Consider the following 23,602-nt stretch of genomic DNA (forward strand, 5'->3'; position numbering starts at 1 on the left):
CCCAAAGCAAGTCCTATTGGCTTTGTCAGTGCTTGAAGAAGGTTGGTGGGCCTCTGGCCCCAGCTCCATGGCGATTATGACCGAAGGCAAAAGGAGAGAGAGAGAGAGAAAGAGAGAGAATATAAAGAAAGAAATAGGAGAGAAGGAGAAAAGAAAGAAGGAGGAGCTAGTTTGATCAATTTTACTAGGTCTGCCTGTTGGTTTTCAGTATGACCCTGTAGCCTAAGATGCCAAGATCTTGTTATTCATACCACCGGCTCATCCAGAAGTCACACTAAATTGCATGAAACTGATGAGTTTGAACCCATCATTGTTGAAGACTAAGGACCTGATATATATTTTTTTGCCGCAAAACTGCGCAAATGCAGTTTTGTGGCAAAAAGTATAGCGCCGGCTTGCGCCATTCCACAGCGCCAGCCAGGCACCATATTAAAGGAATGGCACAAGCAGACACTAAACTTGGGCTAGTATCTTAAAAGAAGATACTAGCCAGGTGGGGGTGGTGGTAGGGAAGGAGGGGGTTGTGCATCAAAAAATGACGCTAGCCTGGTTAGAGGCAAAAAATGCCTCTATCCAGACTAGCGCCATTTCCTGGCGCACAAACACCAAAAACAAGACTCCTGTCTTAGGAAAGACAGGAGTCATGCCCACCACCTCAATGGCCAGCACAGGGGACAAGTGTTCCCTGGCCATGGCCGTTGCACCCCAAGTTAGGGCCCCCAATGGCAAAAAAATAAAAATAAAAAATACTTACCCGGACTTACCTTGGTTGGGGTCCCCCATCCTCCGGTGCCCCTGTGGTGGGGGTTGGGTTGTTCCTGGGGCCTGGGGAGGGCACCTGTGGACCCATTCCATGGTGTTTAACCATGGAAATGGGGCCACAGGTTCCATAATGCCTGGTCTGTCTCAGGCGTTAAATAATGGTGCAATTTCCCCTTTTAGGGACAGAAGGTTCTTGATTCAATGTGATAGCTAACAGCCTAAGGTGCTGATTGTGTAACAATACAATGCAATATCAACGGCTGAATCTGTGCATGCAAATGTACATAACATGAGGTAACTTAACATGGCATTGTTTAACAAGACATCACATAAAACAACATAACATGGCATGGCATTGCAAAACATGACATCATGTAAAATGATATAACATTACTTGTGTTTCATACAGCCAGAGATCTCCCTTTCGCCTCCGAGTCATTCAGCAGCCAAAGCAAGTTGTTGACTTCCCCGAATCACTTTCGGTGGCAGTGTCGATCTGTTCAACTTTTTGTTCTACTGAGAATTTCTCAAAATCACTTTATGAAATGTGTATAGCATCTTTCTGATCCGTATTCCATCTTCAGGCTTTACTCTAGGAAATCCACATTACAAATGAATCTGTTTCACCACCTCCCAACATTTAAATTATCTCTGAAGATTACCATATTAAGTCAATTAAAATACAAAGCCAATAGTTTAAGAAGTTGGTTGCCAACCTTTTGGATTTGCCAATGCTTGTTTTATTTTGACATGTTTTTTGTAAAACTTTATTGCTTGGGAAGCTGCAAGGCCCTCCTCATTCTAAAAAAACATTGGCTAGATATTTGTTGGTCTCAAAAGATCACATATTGTCAAATAGAAACAGCCCAAGAAAGCATTGTCTTTCTCTGCTCTCCTGTAAATTGGGTGGGCAGATTGTACACAGTATTAGATGTCTGACTGAAGGTATCCACGGGCCATATGATGGTTCATGTTTACTTTAGGACTTTTCAAATTGTTGCTTGTAAAGTCTATATTAAACCCGACATACTTTAAATGGACGTAATTTGGCTCTTATATTAAAAGTAAAAAAACATCCATGTAATGATGTAATAGGTATTAGCCCTTGTATTTACTCAGATAAATAATATTCACATTAGCGATCTAGGAAAGATTGAGGACTACGTTTACCTTGCCAGGATTCCAATTTTCGACCTGAAAGTCACCACATGAGTAATTTTATTCACTGATCCATCTTGCTGGCATACCATCAATTCATTCTCTTTTTATGTTTTCTGCACGATTAGATAAACCCTCTGATGAAAGAAGACGAAGGGATATATCAGTGCCATGCGACCAACATGGTTGGAGAAACACATGCAGAAGGGACTATTAAAGTGATGGAGCAACTAAAAGGGAGGAGGTCACATCACAGAACATCAGAAGACAAGAAATAATCAGGTAATAAGGTAGCTGACGGGACTCTACTGCCTTTTCATCAAATTCTTGATTTTACTTCATATTAACTTGCCTCATTTTCATTTGTCTTTGCTGAGTAGTAAAACAGGTATCCATTCGATTCCCAGCCTTTTCTAGTATTCTAAGTACCATAAGAAATCTAGCAGGCTTTCTCAAAATTTAGTTGAATATTTAGCTTGAAACGTTTTTAACAGATCAGCAATCTTTCCTGACTTCGACAAAATTGCCCGATTTGTGACATATTTGATTAGCTACAAGTAATCTTCACTACTCCAACCCTGTCCTTGCACCATGAGGTTTTGCCTTGTTTAAAAGACAATATTTATCTATTGTAGCGTGAAATCAAAACTCCACTGTACCTTTGCTTTCTGTTCTACGATCAGCCTTCCCTGTGAGCCATACCTAGGGAACCTCAAAGGATCAACTCCTGCAATACCATACCGCTTATGTTCCTACCAGAAAGACAGTGATGATGGGTAGCAAGGACTGTGATGTGGAAGACTAGGACTCAGTGTAATGAAGCTAACCGATTAGAATCAGGCCATTACCTCTTCATTTTCTTCCTCGTCCTAGTCATTACATCATATGGATGTACCCAAGCATCCTTAGCTACAGACAGACCAGTAACTAACAAAGGGCACAGACGCAAAAGTCTGGAACACCTTATGATTCTTCAGTGCTAATACACATTAATGGCCTACTGAGGCCAGTACATGATAACCAAGGGAGTCTGCAACTTATAAAGAGATATAATAGTGTGCAGGGATGCTCAGGTGGGTGCATTCTGAATGTCCTTCAAAGAAGCTCCCCGGAAGGCATTTTAGAAAATGCTTATCCATTTGTAAGGTAAGCACTCACAAGAATCAAATATCCTTCAGAATTGCTAATATTGTTTTCTGTTAAAGGCATCCTCCCTGCTCGTCCCAACATGCCATAAATGTCATTGCTGGATCTCCTAGTAGAGAAGACCTTGTTAATCAAAAGACCAGTGGAAATGACCACACTGAATCTATTTCAAAGATGTCCATAGCATTATCCGTTTGTCATGCTTTCCTCAACATTCATTGAGTAAGCGGTATAATGAAAATCAGCATTCTTGTCTAGCGAGAAAAAATAATTACTATTTGGGGGGGATTAGATGTAATCAAATTAGGAAAACATTAATGACAGTTGAGGACAAGCTAAAGGCCAATTTGGTTCATAACCTTTGCAGGAAGGATATCTCCTAAATAATATGTCTCTTCACAGAGAAATCCTCACTGTAGGCTGAAAAAGGTAAACCCACTTGCAGCTTTAAAAACAGGCACAGGTGTATAGGATATGGTAAAATGTGGGCATAATACTCCCAGCGCCATTGTCTAGGAGCATTTATCTGAAATTGTAATCATTTTAATTAAATTCTGACCCTGAGACAGCAAACGCTAGCGAAAGATGTTGACATACCATTCACTGTCTGGTTGCTACTGACCAATAAATTAAGGTCCAGCTTTCATGTACCTATATGAACAGAAATATTCTCTCGTTATTGTTTGGAGTAATTTCCCTGATCCCTAAGCTCTGTCCTGTTGATATCAAGAGTGCTAAAAATGGCCCTCTCTGCAGGGTCACGCCCAGACTTTTTGCCTTTTTTCTTCAGGTTTTGCTGAAGTCGTTCTTGTTGGTCTTAGCCCTCTCTAAACTTTACCACTGCTAACCAGTGCTAAAGTGCTTGTGTTCTCTCCCTAATACATGGTTTGATTTGTGTATGCATAACTGGCATATTTAATGTAGTTATAAGTGCCTAGTAAAGTGCAGTACATATGCAGTACATATTCCCAGGGCCTGTAAGTTAAATGCTACTAGAGGCCCTGCAGGACTGCTTGTACCACCCACTTAAGTAGCACTTTAAAACATGTCCCAGGCTTGTCATTGCAGCCTGAAGGCAGTACCACACAGCCATGTCGACCTGACATTTAAAATCCCTAGCCAAGCCTTAAACTCCCCTTTTATAACATGTAAATCACCGCTACGGTAGGCCATAGGAAGCCCACAGGGCAGGGTTCCATGTAATTAAAAGGCAGGACATGTACCTTTATGTTTTAAATGTCCTGGTAGTGAAAAACTCTCAAATTTGTTTTTCACTACTGTGCCTCCTATGCCTCTGATAGGATAACATTGGGGATTCCTTATTACATTTAATAAGCTGTAATTCCTGATTGGGAATGGGTGGATCTGTCACGTTTAGTACATATAGAATTGTAGTGATAAATCCTCTTTAAGTTGGATTTATGGTTACAATTTTGAAAATGCTGATTTTAGAAAGTTGGCATTTTCCTGCTCTTAGTCCTGTGTGCCTACAGCCTGTCTCCAATACACGTCTGGGGTGGGCTGACAGCTGGGCTCGTGCATTCCCTCTATCCACTCACAAAGAGAGCTTATGTGTGACTGATGGGCCATCCTGGGCAGGATGGGAGAGAGGAACCAACACTTATACCTGAGTAGGCAGTGTCCTGTCCCCACACAAAGGACTGCATACCCCCTGTAGTGAGTCTGGAGCCAGGACAGGAAGGGAGGACCTCTGTGCACCTCAAATTCCTTCTTTGAAGTCTCCCCAACTTCAAAGGCACAACTGGGTATAAGAACTGGACTTCTGACCCTACTAACACAATACACTTCTGGACCAGTGAATGTTCTGCCAGGGACAAGGACTACTGTGGCTGATACAAAGACTGCTATACGACTGTGCTGCTGCTCTGGAAGAACTGCTTTCTTGCTGTGCTGACCTACTACCTTCCTTCCCTGAGTAAGAAGGACTGGACCCACAACATTTGAACCCAGAACCAGAGTGACTCCAAGGGCTTGCTGGCTTGCCTCCTGTTCTTCTGAAGTACCATGGACACAAAAGACTTCCAACTCATCACCTCCACCACCTGGACTTTGCTTACTGCAAGTCTTGCCCTGGCAAGTGTTGCCAACCCAGTCCTGAGTCTTTGGAGGTGGGTATAAAGTGCTGCTCCAGTCCAAAATCTACACATCAATGCAGTTGTGCCACTTGGAACTGGCGCATCTCCATCAGCACTGATGAACTGCTGCTGCTGCGAGGATCGCAGACACCGCATCATTGTCAACGCCGGCTCACTGCTGCTGCTGCGAGGACTGGGAACAAGCATGGCCTGAAGCATCTTTGACTTTGCATGGCTTGGAGCTAACACATCACCTCATCACCTACATTTTCGGGATCGATGCCAGTGCATTGCCTCCTTTCCTCTTTGCATCTTGCTCTTGACATCAATGCACCTCCAAACCAAGGTACTGTTTCAGCGGGTCAAGGCTAGTCCCTGTATCAGACACGCGCTATGCGACCTGTGCTGCATTGCGGTCGGCCTGACTGACTGATTTGACTTGGTCTAGTGCGCCCAGATAGCCTTGGTTGGTGCGTTACGCCTTTAAGCACTACAACTAAGTTTATTATTTAAAAATTCATATCTCGACTTCCACTTATTGGATTTTTGTTGTTTTGGTATCGTTATGTTAACTAAATTAAGCTCTATTTTTCTAACAAGGTGTGGTAATATTTTGAATGGTGTTTTCCTTGTTTCATTGTTTGAAAGGTTGCACAAATACTTCACACATTGCTTCTAAAGTTAAGCCTGCCTGCCTGCCTGCTCTGTGCCAACCTACCAGAGAGTAAGCACAGGATACATTATGTTGTGTATCTGACTCACTAGGATTGTGGCTTCTGTTTGGATAGAGTGTTTGCTTCTGCCAACCAGAAACCCACTTTCTAACAAAGAATGTTGCTTTTGTTCAAAGGAATGAGGATGAAGTACTTACTAAGGTGCATGCTCTTTTCAGCAGAGATCCATGACTTCAGCTGAACTACTAGCAAAAGGGCCGCAATTACATCTGGATGATGTTGTTCGTCCTGAAAAAAAATCAATTTAAAGCACTCCCTGCCACGGACACTTGGTCCCAGGGTCTGCAATCAGAATATCAAAGTTAGAATGTTGCCTGATATAAATAGTTTGTCCTAACAACCATTTACAAACATATTGCCTCATTGGAGCTAATAGTAGAAAACATACACCCAATGTAAAGATATTGTAAAAAACATTTAGGAGATTACATTTATGTCAGATAATATTTCTGTACATGATATTCTGATCTGCAACTGGTCCCAGAGCAGATAAACTGATAACTGCATCATATGCTTACCATTGCTACCTCCATAAATCTGAAATGTCCCCCCCTTCATCCTTCATACAACAGATACTACTTTAGGGTTCTATCTAAAAGTGGTAGATATTTCTCTGTTCCTGACCTGTTTCAGAAAAAAATCAATGCCTATCTTTCTTTTCCATTACTAGCAATACATTCTGGTTTTACACTAGACCAGCGCCAATGGACTTCTTGTGGTATTTTGCACATTCCATTCAAAATGGTGTCAGTTGATCTGTCATCAGTGCTCATTAGGGATGTTCATTTTGGGGTGTAGGGAGTGAACATGTATCTGTTTTAGTAAAAAGTTGCCCTCTGATTGGATCCTGGTGACAAATGCATCCATGCACGCTGTGGAAGAACGTTTTACTATCTTTTTGGGGTACTCCAATTAAGTTAAAACTGCAGCACAATAATTTTTAAACTGAGCTTATACCCTTATTGGATTAGGTAGCAAGATATGCCTAAATACAAGAATTATTGAGAAACACGTTTACAATATCTTTAAATGAATAGTTTCCTGATGACGTGTCATTTAGGCACCCTTTCGTCTTTGGCTGGAAGGCATTCCACCTGACTTCATTGCTATGAAACTTATATCATGCTCAAGCTGTCTAAATTCAAATTTTCTGCTCTTGGATGGCAGTGACAATTTTTCAGTCATTCTACAGTTCAACTTGTATGACCAGTTTAAATCTGATGTATCATATCAGGCTGAAGAGTTAATAATAACTAACAAAAGAAGGAAGAAATAAGGTGATGCAACTCTTGATCATTTACAGGATGCAAAATTTGAAGTAGCCTTCCATAACAACAGACAGGAGATCAGTTGATTCGACAAATAATAGTATTTAAATCATGTTTTAAATTTAGTCAATGTACCTAAAAGGTCTTGGTTAAAGGTTTTGTTCAATGTTTATGATTAGTATGATAAAGAATGTAGGGCTTATACAACTTTGCTGAAAATTGATTATTAATTACCATCTACTTTTCTAATGGATTTAGCAATATAAATGGACTACAAAATTCATATTGAAAAGTTAGTCAGGGCTGGAAATGTCCTGCATGAAAATGTAAGAGATTATTAACCAAACAATATTGCCTCTTGCTGGATAAGAAACCCACAATGGTACAACTTTCTTCAGACTTATTCGTACCAGAGGATGCTTGGACTAACTACTTAAACTCTATATAGAGGGTAGCTAATTTAGTATTGCTGTATTGAAAATCAATCATGCTCCTGGATCTGATTGGATCCAAAGCACGATAATGAAATTGTTATGAACATTATAGTCTGAATTGTACCAGTCTCTCTATACCTTTATAGTTCTCCCTGAAACTTGGTCAGGACGTGTCATATACTTCAGTATCCTGAGCATTTGGCAACAGGAAGGCCACGAATCTCATGGGAGCACCTAGGTTTCCTTGTGAGGACAGTTACCTTACATCATATGTTTGCCCAGTGGTATCGTTCCCAGTAGGCAGCAGTAGCCAACTGCCTGATTTATGGACTTCCAGGCACCCATTGACACTCGAAATAAGGGTCTGATTTATGAAAAGTTAGCAGCAACTTTGTGTCATTTGTTGACGCAAAATCGGAGCAAATGTACAAAAATTATATTTTGTAAGTTTGCACCGATTTTGCGTAAAAAAATGATGCAACGGCGGCACTAACTTTTCAGAAATCAGGCCCTAAAAGCATTATTTATCTTTGACAGACTCTTGTACATAATTCCGAAGCTGGGACCATACTCAAATTCAAATTGGAACTGAGGGGCAGCTTACTTGAAAAATTGCCTTAGGTGTCGCATGTAGCTTTAAAGTACTTTAATCTTGTGTTAAAGAGCTGCTCCACTCTGCTGACTGGTTGTCCGGACCTCATGTAGACATGAAGACCATCCTCTAGCGCCAGCTGTGTACTTTGGCAGGATACAATACAAATGATTAATAGCCCCCCTAGTTAAAACTCCAGTCATCCTTCAATGTCCTGTGACATTGTTGAGGATTACCTCTAAGTACTCGTTTGTGGAGGATGTAGGAGGCTGGCCTGGCTTGTAGTGGGTACCAAGGGGTACTTACACTCTGTACCAGGTCCAGTTATCCCTTATTAGTGTAGAAGAGGTGTTTCTAGCAGCTTAGGCTGATAGAAGGTAGCTATAGCAGAGCAGCTTAGGCTGAACTAGGAGACATGCAAAGCTCCTACTATACCACTGGTGTCATATGCACAATATCACAAGAAAACACAATACACAGATATACTAAAAATAAAGGTACTTTATTTTTATGACAATATGCCAAAAGTATGAGGATGCCAAATATGCACAAGATATATGTACACAATACCAAAAATATGCAGTAATAGCAAAAGGAAGTAATGCAAGCAATGTAGAATTACAGTAGATTTCCATAGGAGCACATAGGTATAGGGGCAACACAAAACATATACTCCAAAAGTGGAATGCGTACCACGAATGGACCCCAAACCTATGTGAGTTTGTAGAGGGTCGCTGGGGCTGTAAGAAAACAGTAAGGGTTAGAAAAATAGCCCACCCCAAGACCCTGAAAAGTAGGTGTAAAGTGCACCTATATTCCCCAGAGAGCACAGAAGTTGTGATAGGGGAATTCTGCAAGGAAGACCAACACCAGCAATGCAACCAAAGTGGATTTCCGGACAAGAGTACCTGTGGAACAAGGGGACCAAGTCCAAGAGTAGCGACAAAGTCGAGATTGGGCAGATGCCCAGGAAATGCCAGCTGAGGGTGCAAAGAAGCTGCCACCGGATGGTAGAAGCTGTGGATTCTGCAAGAACGAAGAGGGCTAGGAACTTCCCCTTTGGAGGATGGATGTCCCACGTCGTGAAAAAGCTTGCAGAGGTGTTCCCACGCAGAAAGACCGCAAACAAGCCTTGCTAGCTGCAAGGGTCGCGGCTAGGGTGTTTGGATGCTGCTGTAGCCCAGGAGGGACCAGGATGTCACCAATTGCGTGAGGAGACAGAGGGGGCGCCCAGCAAGATAGGGAGTCCTCACAGAAGCAGGCAGCACCCGCAGAAGTGCCGGAACAGGCACTACGAAGAGAAGTGAACCGGAACTCACCCGAAGTCACAAAAGGAGATCCCACGACGCCGGAGGACAACTCAGGAGATTGTGCACTGCAGGTTAGAGTGTCGGGGACCCAGGCTTGGCTGTGCACAAAGGAAACACTGGAAGAGTGCACAGGAGCCGGAGCATCTGCAAATCACGCGGTACCCAGCAATGCAGTCTAGCGTGGGGAGGCAAGGACTTACCTCCACCAAACTTGGACTGTGGGAGTCACTTGGACAGAGTTGCTGAGTTCCAGGGACCACGCTCGTCATGCTGAGAGGGGACCCAGAGGAGCGGTGATGCAGTTCTTTTGGTGCCTGCGGTTGCAGGGGGAGGATTCCGTCGTCCCATGGGAGATTTCTTCAGAGCTTCTAGTGCAGAGAGGAGGCAGACTACCCCCACAGCATGCACCACCAGGAAAACAGTCGAGAAGGCGGCAGGATCAGCGATACAAGGTTGCAGTAGTCATCTTTGCTACTTTGTTGCGGTTTTGCAGGCGTCCTGAGCAGTCAGCAGTCGATTCCTTGGCAGAAGGTGAAGAGAGAGATGCAGAGGAACTCTGATGAGCTCTTGCATTCGTTATCTAAAGAAATCCCCAAAGCAGAGGCCCTAAATAGCCAGAAAAGGAGGTTTGGCTACCTAGGAAGGAGGATAGGCGAGCAACACAGGTAAGAGCCTATCAGGAGGAGTCTCTGACGTCACCTGCTGGCACTGGCCACTCAGAGCAGTCTAGTGTGCCAGCAGCACCTCTGTTTCCAAGATGGCAGAGGTCTGGAGCACACTGGAGGAGCTCTGGGCACCTCCCCTGGGAGGTGCAGGTCAGGGGAGTGGTCACTCCCCTTTCCTTTGCCCAGTTTCACGCCAGAGCAGGGCTGGGGGATCCCTGAACCGGTGTAGACTGGCTTATGCAGAGATGGGCACCATCTGTGCCCATCAAAGCATTTCCAGAGGCTGGGGGAGGCTACTCCTCCCCAGCCCTGACACCTTTTTCCAAAGGGAGAGGGTGTAACACCCTCTCTCTGAGGAAGTCCTTTGTTCTGCCTTCCTGGGCCAGGCCTGGCTGGACCCCAGGAGGGCAGAAACCTGTCTGAGGGGTTGGCAGCAGCAGAAGCTGCAGTGAAACCCCGGGAAAGGTAGTTTGGCAGTACCCGGGTCTGAGCTAGAGACTCGGGGGATCATGGAATTGTCTCCCCAATGCCAGAATGGCATTGGGGTGACAATTCCATGATCTTAGACATGTTACATGGCCATGTTCGGAGTTACCATTGTGACGCTGTACATAGATAGTGACCTATGTACAGTGCACACGTGTAATGGTGTCCACGCACTCACAAAGTCCGGGGAATTTACCCTGAACGATGTGGGGGCACCTTGGCTAGTGCCAGGGTGCCCACGCACTAAGTAACTTAGCACCCAACCTTTACCAGGTAAAGGTTAGACATATAGGTGACTTATAAGTTACTTAACTGCAGTGGTAAATGGCAGGGGGACCTGTGGACCCATTTCCATCGTTAAACACCATGAAACAGGTCCACAGGTGCCCTCATCAAGCCCTAGGAACACCCCTACCCACACCAGAGGGACACCGGAGGATAGGGGACCCCATCCCAGGTAAGTGTACGTATAGGTAAGTATTATTATTTTTTTTAAATGAAAGTGCAATCAGGGGCCCAACTTGGGGCCACCTGCATGGCACAGGGTGCAGTGGCCATGCCCAGGGGACATTGGTCCCCTGTGCTGCCCATTGGGGTAATGGCATGACTCCTGTCTTTTCTAAGATAGGAGTCATGCGGTATGGATGGTTTTGCATCGGAAAATGACTATAGGCTGGTTAGAGGCATTTTTTTTACTCTAACCAGCCTAATGTCATTTTTTGGTGCAAAACCCACGTCCCCCATAATGCCATCCCAAACTAGCTAACATAAACATTTTTAACGCTAGCCCATCCTTTTCACTTGCTTGTGCCATTCCATAAATATGACACCTGGCTGGCGCTGAGGAATGACGCAAGCCGGTGCTAAACTTTTTGATGCAAAACTGCGTTAGTGCAGTTTTGCATCAAAAGTATAAATATGCCCCTAAATCTGGGCGTACAAGATGTAATCCCGTAACAAAGTTGACCGGGTCGGTGTTTATTAATAGTAAGAGCTTGGTTGCGATACTCTACTTATTTACCACCCCTGCAGTTTATGAATTTACTACCCAAAGGCACTGTTTCTATTGTCCTGAAGAGGCCGGATTTGCTAAGGCTGAAACGCGTCGACTGTAATTCCTAAGGAGTGACTGTTGGAATTCCCGAAGTGTTGGATTTACTAATCTGTGGACTGTATCGGACATCTTTCCAGTGATTGTTTTCTCTCACTGAGGCTAGATACTTTCCTTGGACAATCTGTCACTACCTTTCTTTGTTACTGCTTGCCACTGGATGGCTAAGCAGCCTATGCGTTATGTACTACGGTGCCCGAACGGAAGTGTTGGCTGATCCCTTTATGTGTATTATTTGTATATAATTATATTTTATTGTTATACATATATTTTGTATTAGATATTTTGGGTGCACAGGTAATTTGTGGATACTATGATTAAATTGGTTTAATTGTAATAAAGAAATTATTTTTCAGTGAAAAATTGAGGTTTTCGCTTAGATAGTTGGTCATATATTTATTCCTTCTGGATTTTTTGATTGCTGTACTGTTTTTGTCCCTGATCCAGTGGGAGTCCCCTCCCTCTGTTTGTTAGTCTGTGCACAGCAATGAGACATGTGGGCAAACAAGGGGCAGATTTATGGAAAGTGGCACCTGCGACCCTTAGCACCCCCTTACGACCACCATGTGTGCGCCGTATTTCAAATACAGCGCAGCATGGCACAAGGTAGGGGGCAATAGTGTAATTTTCTATGACGCTATTGAAGTACTATGCAGAAGTAGCGGTAAAATATTGGCGCTACTCCTGCAGAGTACTTAGGGGCACATTCCAAAGAATGGAATCCCCCTTTTAAAGCCGCGTTGGGCCACATTAATGTCAAATAAATGACGTTAATGTGGCACAAGGTGGCGCTAGGGGGCTATAATAAAGCCCCTAAGTTCTTACTTTGCTCCCCTTAGTTTCCTGTACTGCACCTGGCCGAGCCAGCTTACTGTCACGTGCTTCAGAGTGGGCGCAATGCTACTTCATCTGATGCCTGGATTGTCACTGTGGATCAAAGGTCCCCCCTCTTGCTTGAATAATCTGAATGCATGACTTGGCTCAAGCCTCACTAGTCCGAATTTGTGCTGAGGAGAGAGGGCCGGAACTTTCTACAGTTCTCTTGTGGCTCAAGCGCAGAAGTATTCAAAAGTGTCAGGCTCCAAAGGTGCTGAATTGTTGCTCTTTGTATTTACATGAATGAACTTGAACTAATTGAGTGATGGGATGGTTTATAAATCAAGAAAGCCAGAGCTCAATAAAGGTTAAGGAGCTGTTGTGATATTCTATCATTAAATAGCCGAAGACAATTGTAAATAGTATATTCGTATCTCTGATATCCCCATATCTGTTTTCTGCTTCTCTAGGGTGAGTAAATCTTTCAAAGCCGACCCGGCTCTATCCGAGGGAGTGGAGCTCTAGCTGTGGAACAGCCGTCAGTGACTGTCGCCTGCGCTGCTCCTGAACGCAATAAAAAAGTAGAACATAGTTTTATATGGTTGTTATAAACACTTGTATATTTGTCTGCTTTTCTAAAATCTAGATCAAAATAAAATGCCAATGTTTAAATAGTTGTAGGGCCTAGGCCTGAGAATGATCCATAGCAGGGTATTTGTTACCTTCTAAATCATATCTGTAAGGGCTGCGTTACATGTTTTTATTCCATTTTGTATGCTGACACTACTTAAAAAATTGTATGTTTGTATCATTATCTAAAGAAAAAATGTGGTTTTGAATTATGACTTATGATTAATTATGTTGTGATGTATCCAAAACCTCGGTCAACAATTGTATGAGTTTAATAAATAAAATAAATTCACTTTGATCAAGTAGTTGAGTATGCATGAAACAAGTGGCATTTAATAGCTTTCACTCATCATCTGAAGAGGAATCTCATTCATAACTTTTTCTGTGAAACCTCAATGAACATCTTTGAATCGTCATGCATTAAAATGAATCCTCTGGCATTCTTCAAACCTTTAGCCGGGCAGGAAACTAGTCGAGTTCACTGGTAGGAAATCCAGGTGGCTAGTTATAAATGGTTTCCACTCGATGACACAGTAAATTACATATTGTTTTTTGCAATTACTATCACTTTACTTACTTCGTTATTGTGTTTTGTTTCTGTAACCTAACTGTGTTTGGTTTTATTATACATTTTTATGTATAACGTAGAATTGCGCTTGTGTTTCCCCTGTACAATCATACATGGTCCATTATAAGTCAAAAAATCAATCAATTACCCAACCAATCACTCAATCAATCATATTTGTTGTTTATATTATTAATAAATCATGTCACAAATCAATAAATCAGTTAAAGTTACATACCTGACCCTCGTCTACAAAACCGGAAAGGGTATATTAATCAGTTTTATACGAAAGATTCTAAAGTTATTTTCGTATATCTAGTAGAAAAAGAGTGCCTGCTACGAAAACATCAGGAAATTTACCTCTCCTTACTAACGCAGAACACAACGCCTATTGTGGATCTCATTCTTCCTAAAACTAGCCAAAGAATGTTAATTCTGGAAGAATTAAAATGGGGACAATATCACAAAACATGCACCAGGATGCAATTAACATTTAGAACTGAAAATGTCAACCTGGAAAACTATGGTCCAGATGGACTTTCTTTCTTGTCGTAAAAAGTAGTAGCAATTTGCAATTCCACCTTTTGCGACCAGTAAATTACTTTGTGTACCAAATTATATACTAATAGGTCAGTTTGCACAATAAGAAATCATACTGGTTCTCAATCCTACCTACTAAATTAGTTTGCTCTTGGTAGGTTGCAAAATGCTAATCACTCCAATGGGTCACAATCATAGGAATGGTGACCGGCAAGGGTCATTTGGACCACCATGCCGTTGATTGCTTTTAAATAAAGAAAACTTTTTTTTTGAAGAAAAAACAAATATTCTTATTGATTTTAATGATCTGCTCCCAAAGATGGTACAGAGCATTAGAATAGCATAAGAGCACAAGAGACATTGTCATGGCTCTAGCATTGAGGCCGAACATTTAGGCAACAATGCACTAAACATAGTACAACATGACTGCGTAGCAGGCCTCAAGCCCCTCACCTCAGAGACGTGTGAGCGTGCATCTCCAGACTTGGACCATGGCCTAGCTGAGCAGGGTACTATATGTATACTGTTGTACTCGGCCTAATGCTTCCAAACTTTGGGGTATTTCTGGGAGCACCCTCTCACCAGGTAGATTGGGCGTTCTAATACTATACATAATCCATGCCCTTGAGCCACTACTCAATGGAGGGAGCCTCAGTTTCTTTCCATACTTGCGCAATATCTTGTTTTGCAATGATCATACCCAAACACAACAGTAACCTCTGATACCTGTTTCCTTCTAGGTCATATGTAACGTGTAAGATGATAAGTTTGAGATCTCTGGATACGCTCCAGCCCAGCACTCCCTCCAGGCATCTCAGGACCCCATTCCAAAAGTGTGAGAGTGTGGGCAGTGGCAGAGTGTATGGGGTATATCCCTGTATGGGTAATCACATCGTAGGCAATTCACAATAGCTATCAGTCCCATGTGGTGTAGTCTTGCTCTAGTAAAGTATGTGCAATGAAGCAGCTTACACTGTATCAGTCGAAATTGGGAGGCTATTACTGCCTCTCTAGGGGCTTCCACCTCCTCCTGCCAATCCTCGTCATCCATCGGTCCCAGGTCTCCCTCCCACCCTGCCCTCACACCCACCATCGGATCAGGCAAGTTTCAGAGATGCATTTTATATATGTTGGATAGTTTATGATCTTTGATACTTGTAAGTAGAATTTTTGCTTCAAGTGGGGAGTAGTTGAGGATCTCTTCTTTGGACTGAGTGCATGACAGCTGGAGGTATTTAAAGAATTGTTTGTAATGCATGTCATATTCGGTTTGTAAATTTTGAAAGAACTTCAGTGACCTATTATGGATCTCATCTGCCAAAATGGATATGCCTATTGTATAACAAGCAGAAAAAACACTAAGAGCTGCGACTTGTGGGAGTCTGCTGCCCCACCGCATTACAATCTCAGCCTACCCACCAATCACATGGCTTTTGCAGCAGCGGCCTAGACTGCCAGTGCCACCCTCATGTCCGAAGTTAGAATTGGAGAGGAGTCACCACAGTAAAGCAGATGCGTAGAGAAAGACACAGGGCAATAACACTTGTTTTGCTATTTTATGTTCCCCCAAGTCTCCCGATAAAAATGGTACCTCACTTGCGTGGGTAGCCCTAATGCTTGCGACAGGAAACGCAACATGGACACATCACATTTTTTACATTGAAATCTGACGTGTTTTTTGCAAAGTGCCTAGCTGTGGATTTTGGCCTCTAGCTCAGCCGGCACCAAGGGAAACCTACCAAACCTATGCATTTTTTAAAAATTAGAAACCTAGGGAAATCCAAGATGGGGTGACTTGTTGGGCTCTCACCAGGTTCTGTTACCCAGAATCCTTTGCAAACCTCAACATTTGGCAAAAAAACACTTTTTCCTCTCATTTTGGTGACAGAAAGCTCTGGAATCTGAGAGGAGCCATGAATTTCCTTCCACCCAGCTTTCCCCCAAGTCTCCCGATAGAAATGGTGCCTCACTTGTGTGGGTAGGCCTAGCGCCCGCAACAGGAAATGCCCCAAAACACTATGTGGACACATAAAAATTATCAAATTCAAAACTACCTGTTTTTGCTGGGGGGGAGAGGCTGGGTTTTTCGTCCTGGGCTCAGCAGCCATCTAGGGAAACCTACCAAACCCAGAAATTTCTGAAAACTAGGCACCCGAGGAAGACCAGGGAGGTGTGACTTGCGTGGATCCCCAATGTTTTCTTACCCAGAATCCTCAGCAAACCTCAAATTTAACTAAAAAAACACATTTTCCCACATTTCTGTGTGGGATCACCGCACTGGGACAAATTTCCTACCACCCAACATTCCCCTCAGTCTCCCGGGTAAAAATGATACCTCACTTGTGTAGGTCGGCCAAGTGCCTGTGACAGGGAACATCCAAAAACATGTCAAAATTGAGGAGGAACCAAAGTGGGTCCAGAAGGACAGTTTGAAAAAAACATTTTTAGGCTGACAAGTGCAGCAGAACTTTTATCGGTATGGATAAAACAATGTTGGGTGGTCGGAATTTTGTGGATTCCTGCAGATTCCGGAAGGTTCCCTCACAAAAATGTGGGAAAAATGTGTGATTTCCAGCAAAGTTGGAGGTTTGCAGGGCATTGTGGGTAAGAAAATGGTGCACAGTGCATCAGCCACATCTTTAGTTTTCAGATGTGTCTAGGTCTTGTGGATTTTTCTACATGGCAGCGCCCCAAAGTCAAAAAGGTGCAGCCCTCCCCATTCCAAGTGGGACGATTTTGAGAGTTACCAAGCTCTCAAGGCCCAAATGTAAAACCAAAACCCACAATAATCAAATGTCCTCTTGCTTGCCATGGGATAAGATGTTTTAGGGTGCGGGGGAGAGCTGAAAGACTGTTACCCCTTCAGCTGGGGTGGGGGCATAACCAGACCCATACAGGTTGGTAGCCACCACCCCACTATATATTTTTTTTAATTCCCTGGCATCTAGTGGACTTTCTGCCCCCCCCCCGGGGTGTGGATCAGGGTAATTCCCCAATCTGCCCACTTGTGGGCAGAACAACTTTGGCCCCATTTATTTGGGGAGGGGTTATGGCCATACCCCCAACCTCTTATTTTGAAAAAAAATCTTCCCTGGTCTCTGGTGGCCTTTCTGCTCTCCTTGGGGGCAGATGGGCCTTCTAAAAATAGGCAGATCTGCCCCTAAGGGGTGCAGATATGGCCAACAGTAATGTACCCCCATGGGGAGTGACCCTTGCCCAAGGGGCTGCCCCCCAAACAACATACACACATACACACACACCAATCCCTGGTGTCTAGAGGTTTCTGTCCCCCTTGGGGGCAGATTGGCCTAACAAAAATAGACCGATCTGCCCCCTGGGGGGGCAGAAATGGCCTAAATACAATTTGCCCCCCAGGGGAGCGACCCTTGCATAAGGGGTCGCTTCCCACATATTAAAAAAAATAAACAAACATTTTTATCCCTGGCATCTAGGGGATTTCTGCCCCCCCCTGGACAGATCGGCCTAATTATATTAGGCCGATCTGTCCCCTGGGGGCAGAAATGGCCTAACAATATTGTCCCCCCCCCCCCCGGGGAGCGGCCCTTGCCCAAAGGCCGCTCCCCTTATGCGTAAGTATGATTAAAAAAAAAAAACGGTGTCTAGTGGTTTCTGGGCCCACCGAGGCAGAAATGGCCTAACAATAATTTGCCCCCGGGAGCAACCCTTGCCTAAGGGATCGCTCCCCACACATAAAAAAATTAAAATAAACAAACAAAAAATTATCCTTGGTGTCTACTGGGTTTCTGCCCCCCACCCGTGGGCAGATCAGTCTAATTATATTAGGCCGATCTGCCCACAGTCTGACCCCGGGGGGGGGGGCAGAAATGGGCTAAATATAATTTGGCCCTCTGGGGAGCAGCGCTTGTCAAGGAGCCGCTCCCCTTATTAAAATGTACACCTAAAAAAAAATCACTGGTGTCTACTGGTGATTTCTGCTGTCATGCTTCCCCTGCATGAGTGGCCTCTACTACACCAGCCTGGGATCACAGAGATTATCTCCGCTTGGTGAGGCATTTGTGTTTAGTCAGTGGATCCCTTTCCCATCATAGAGAGGTGATTCGTACCCAGGGGGGCAATGTGATACAGACGCAGAGGTATCACCTTCCTCCCACCATCAACGCCCCATAATGGAAGAGCCGGGAGGTAACTACTCAGCAATCTCTCATAAACAGGGGGAAAAGCCCACAGAGGCTTCAAGCGGGACAAGGTAGCATGAATCAGAGACTCATTGGCTACTGCCCCCCTGCAGCAGCACCCCTCTGCAGCCCCTAGGCTTGATCACTGTCCCAGATATTGGTCATTAGGCACCACTCACTTCACACGTGATCACCCCCGGACCCACAGTTAGCTCCAATCGGGGAGGGAGAGTCCCCCAGTGTGTGCACAAGTCTCAGCTAGCCTCTGCTTGATGGGCAGGGACGCAAGTCCAGCTCTGCTGGGCCCTGCTAAATTCAGTCAACTGCCCCTCACTTTGGGGCATATTTATACTTGTTTTGCGATGAATTTGTGACTTTTTTTTACGCAAATTCGGTGCAAAACTAACTCTATATTTATACTTTGGCGCTAGACCCGTCTAGCAACAAATTTATGGAGTTAAAGTCATGTTTTGGACGTGGAAACCTACCTTGTGTCAATGAGATGCAAAGTAGGCATTCCAGTGCAAAAAAATGACTCCAAGGCCTCAGCGCCATATTTATCCCCCCATACTAAAGTCACGCGGGGGGGAGGGAGTTGAATAATGGTGCAAAGATTGCTTTGCACCATTATTTAATGCCTGGGTCAGGGCAGGCGTTAGGGGACCTGTGGGCCTATCTCCATGGTGGAACATCATGGAATAAGCCTACAGGTGCCCTTCCCAAGCCCCAGGGACACCTCCACCCACACCAGAGGGACAGCTGAGGATGGAGGACCCCATCCCAAGTAAGTATAGTTTAAAAAAAAAAGTTTTTTAAGTGCCATTGGGGGCCCTGAAATGGGACCTCCTATAGGCACTGGGTGCAATGGTTATGGCCATGGGACCCTGGTCCCCTGTGCAGGCCACTGGGGTGGTGGGCATGACTCCTGTCTTTTCTAAGACAGGTGTCATGTGGTATGGATGGTGTTGCGTCAGAAAATGACGCTAGGCTGGTAAGAGTAATTTTTTTTACTCTAACCTGCCTAATGTCATTTTGTGGTGCAAAACCCCCTTCTTCCTTACCACCAGCCCCACCTGGCAACCGTCATTTTTTTTACACTAGACTACACTTTGCAATGTCTGGCACCATTCCATAAATACTGCCCTGCTGGTGCTCAGAAATGTGGGAAGCCGGTGCTAAACCTTTTGGTGCAAAACTGCTTTAGTGCAGTTTTGCACCAAAAAGCATAAATCAGGGCCTTAATCTCTGAATTCCACTGAGGTGAACAAAGTGCCCACAGCGGCAGCATACCAATGGGGGTGGGGGGGTTGAAGGGGGCAAGAGGAGAGAGGCAGAGGCCTCCAGCGCTATGACTAAGACTGAACCCCCTGTGCTCCAGCATCTCCCTCCAATTCAGACCTGTAGGTGCAGAGCTTCCCCGCAGTCTGAGGTCCTAATCCAGATCTCCGTGATGTCCACAAAATTCAACCCTTCAAGACCGCAAGGCCCAGCAGCAGTGGCGATCAAGGTTTGTTGCAGCCAGGTGGGAGTCAGCGCCAGAGTGCACTGACAAAGCCCCCATCACCTGCCAGGGTGTCTGCTCACCCAGATTCAGTGCACATCATTGGGGGTCCTCTTACGATTTTAGTCCATGTGCGAGCTTCTGGGGTACAACACGTTGCCTGCTGTGCACCTACGCAGTGCAAGACCTTGTTCCACTATTCCACAACCGAGGGCCACTTCTCGCCGAGCCCCTGTCAGCTAGCAGGCACCTTAATGCTGGGCCCCCTTGCCCCGCCCTCTCCGCCTCGATTTTGGGTCTCGTCCCTTCTCGCCGCCAGGGATGATTGCACCTGCTTCTGGCACTGTTAGCAAAGGGTACAGGCACCCAGCCAAGCCTCCAAAACAATTGATGGCTAGGCTGTCGGGGAACAGGGAGGGGTCTTCCTGGACACTCAAATCCAGCTTGGAATCGTTGGTCCTGGCTCTGAGACCGCTCCCTCTCGGCCACTACCAGGCCTTCGTCTCAGCCACCACGCGGCTCCTCCGACAGCCTTCGGCCCAGGATGTTGTTGCAGTGTTCTTCCTCTCCACTGTGCGCCAGCGGTCGGTGCCGAAGAGGTGCCTAATGTCCACCACCTATATCAGCTCAGCCCGGGCAGGACTGCCCTGAGGAGCAGCAGCTGCAGAAGATTACAGACATGAGACGGCAAAGCTCCTTAACCCGTTCTGTGCTGGGGACGTAATGGTTACATCTACTGGCACAGTGCTCCTGTGCCGGGGATGTAACCATTACATCCAGGCACATGAGCTCGGAGGGAGTGCTAGCACCCCATCTGTGGGCTTCCCTCCCACCCCCCCAAGGCAGGGATGGAAGGGGAAGCCCTTCCATCCCGACCCCACCCAACCCTCCCCAACCCTCCCTGACCCACCTTAGTGAGGTCTGATGATGTCAGCGTGCGATTGCGCGCTGACCTCATCAGAGGCCACCTCCTACTGAGCTGGGAGCTCAGCTTCCAGCGCAATCAAGAGAAATGCAAAGCATTTCTTTTCTGATCATGTGATGGGGGCCTGAGAGGCTTCAAAGGGAAGGAAAGGAATTTCCTTCCCTTTGAATTCTCTCAGAGCATTTCAGCAGCCAGATCGTGAAGCGATCTGGCTGTTGAAATGCCCACTAGACACCAGGGATTATTTGAAATAAGGAAATTGGCATAAGGGAAGCGACCCATTGGGCAAAGGTCACTCCCCAGGGGGGCAATTTTTTTAAGGCCTTTTCTGCCCCCCCGGGGGCAGATCAGCCTATTGTTATTAGGCCGATCTACGCCCAGTGAGGGCAGAAACCTCTAGGCGCCAGGGATAAAAATAATTTCATTTTGTTTTGTTTTTTAGAGGTGGGAAGCGACCCTTTAGGCAAGGGTCGCTCCCTTAGGTAGCAAATAATATTTAGGTCAATTCTGCCCCCTTGGGGGCAGATCGGCCTGTATTTATGGGGCCAATCTGCCCCCAAGGAGGTCAGAAACCACTAGACACCAGGGAGTTTTTTTAAAAAGCGAATTTCATGCAAGGGGAGCGACCTCTTAGGCAAGGTTCGATCCCCGGGGGTGGGGGTAAAATTTATTTTAGGCCATTTCAGCCCCTGGCCAGATTGGCCTATTGTTATTAGGCTGATCTTTCCCCGGGGGGGGGGGGGGAAGCATAAACCTCTAGGTGCCATGGATATTTTTATTTTTATTTTTAGAGGTGGGAGTGACCCCATAGGCAAGGGTCGCTCCCCTGGGGAGCAAATTGTATTTAGGCCATTTCTGCCCCAGTTGGGGGCAGATCAACCTATTTTTATTAGGCCAATCTGCCCCCAAGGGTGGCAGAAACACCTAGACACCAGGGATCTTTATTTTTTGGTGTCAATTTTACGCAAGGGTCGTTCCCCTGGGGGGCACATTTATTTTAAGCCATTTCTCCCCCCTTTGGGGGCAGATCAGCCTATTTTTATTAGCCCAATGTGCCCCCTAGGGGGCAGAAACCACTAAGCACCGGGATTTTTTTTTGCCACAATTTCACACAAGGGGAGCGACCCCTTAGGCAAGGGTTGCTCCCCTGGTGGTGCAGATTTATTTTAGGCCATTTCTGCACCCCTTGGGGGCAGATTGGCCTATTTCTATTAGGCCGATCTGCCCCCGGGGGGCAGAAACCAGTTAGGCACCAGGGATTGGTGTGTGTGTGTGTGTGTGTATGTGTGTGTTTTGTTTGGTGGGGCAGCCCCTTGGGCAAGGGTCGGTCTCCATGGGGGCACATTTTTGGCCATACCCCCACCCTAAACAAACGGGGCCAAAGTTGTTCTGCCAGAGGTGGGAAGATGGGGCAATTACCCCCGATCTACACCCTGGGGGGGCAGAAAGTCTACTAGATGCCAGGGAATTTTAAAAAAATAAAAAAATAGTGGGGTGGTGGCTACCAACCAGTATGGGCCTGGTTATGCCCCCACCCCAACTGAAGGGGGTAACAGTCTTTCAGCTCTTCCCCCACACACTAAAACATCTTATCCCACGGCAAACAAAAGGACATTTGATTATTTGGGGTTTTGGTTTTACATTTGGCCATGAGAGCTTGGCTAACTCTTAAAATCGTACCACTTGGAATGGTGAGGGCTGCACTTTATGAACTTTGGGACAATGCCATGTAGAAAAACCCACAAGACCTAGACACATCTGAAAACTAAACATCTGGGTGATTCCAGGGTGGTGTGCTTCACATGTACCCTGCACCATTTTCTTACCCTCAATGGTCTGCAAACCTCCAACTTTGCAGGCAATCACACATTTTTCCCATATTTTTGTGATGGAACCTTCCGGAATCTGCAGGAATCCACAAAATTCCTACCACCCAGCATTGTCTCATCTATACCGGTAAAAATTCTGCTGCACTTGTCAGCCTAAAAATGTTCAAACTGCCCTTTTGGACCCGCTTTGGTTCCCTCTCAATTTTGACATGTTTTTGGCTCTTCCCTGTCACAAGCACTTGGCCCACCTACACAAGTGAGGTATCATTTTTACCGGGAGTCTGGGAGGAACATTGGGTGGTAGGAAATGTGTCCCGGTGGGGTGATCCCACACAAAAATGTGGGAAAATTTGTTTTTTTTTAGCTAAATGTGAGGTTTGCTGAGGATTCTGGGTAAGAAAAGATTGGGGGATCCACGCAAGTCACACCTCCCTGGACTCCCCTGGGTGTCTAGTTTTCAGAAATGTCTGGGTTTGGTAGGTTTCCATAGATGGCTGCTGAGTCCAGGACCAAAAACCCAGGTGCCCCTCGCAAAAACAGTTAGTTTTGTATTTGATAATTTTGATGCATCCACATAGTGTTTTGGGGCATTTCCTGTCACGGGCACCAGGCCTACCCACACAAGAGAAGTACCATTTTTATCGGGAGACTTGGGGGAACGCTGGGTGGAAGGAAATTTGTGGCTCCTCTCGGATTCCAGAACTTTCTGTCACCGAAATGAGAAGAAAAAGTGTTTTTCTGGCCAAATTTTGAGGTTTGCAAAGGATTATGGGTAACAGAACCTGGCCAGAGCCCCACAAGTCACCCCTTCATGGATTCCCCTAGGTGTCTGGTTTTCAAAAATGTTCAGGTTTTGTGGGTTTCCCTAGGTGCCAGT

At 45.3% G+C, this 23,602-nt stretch overlaps 1 protein-coding gene across 1 annotated transcript in view; it reads left to right on the forward strand.

The window, feature by feature from the left end:
• The window catches only part of IGFBPL1 (insulin like growth factor binding protein like 1), a 102,665-nt gene extending 89,159 nt beyond the window's left edge, over nucleotides 1-13,506 (forward strand). Inside the window, exons 4-5 of the mRNA XM_069236465.1 lie at nucleotides 2,049-2,202; nucleotides 13,049-13,506. Of these exons, the coding sequence (XP_069092566.1) occupies nucleotides 2,049-2,198 (150 nt within the window). The 3' untranslated portion in view covers nucleotides 2,199-2,202; nucleotides 13,049-13,506. The remainder of the gene's footprint in view (nucleotides 1-2,048; nucleotides 2,203-13,048) is intronic.
• Nucleotides 13,507-23,602: the final 10,096 nt, after the last annotated feature.

The sequence above is a fragment of the Pleurodeles waltl genome, chromosome 1_2, assembly GCF_031143425.1.
Source record: "Pleurodeles waltl isolate 20211129_DDA chromosome 1_2, aPleWal1.hap1.20221129, whole genome shotgun sequence".
Taxonomy (NCBI): domain Eukaryota; kingdom Metazoa; phylum Chordata; class Amphibia; order Caudata; family Salamandridae; genus Pleurodeles; species Pleurodeles waltl.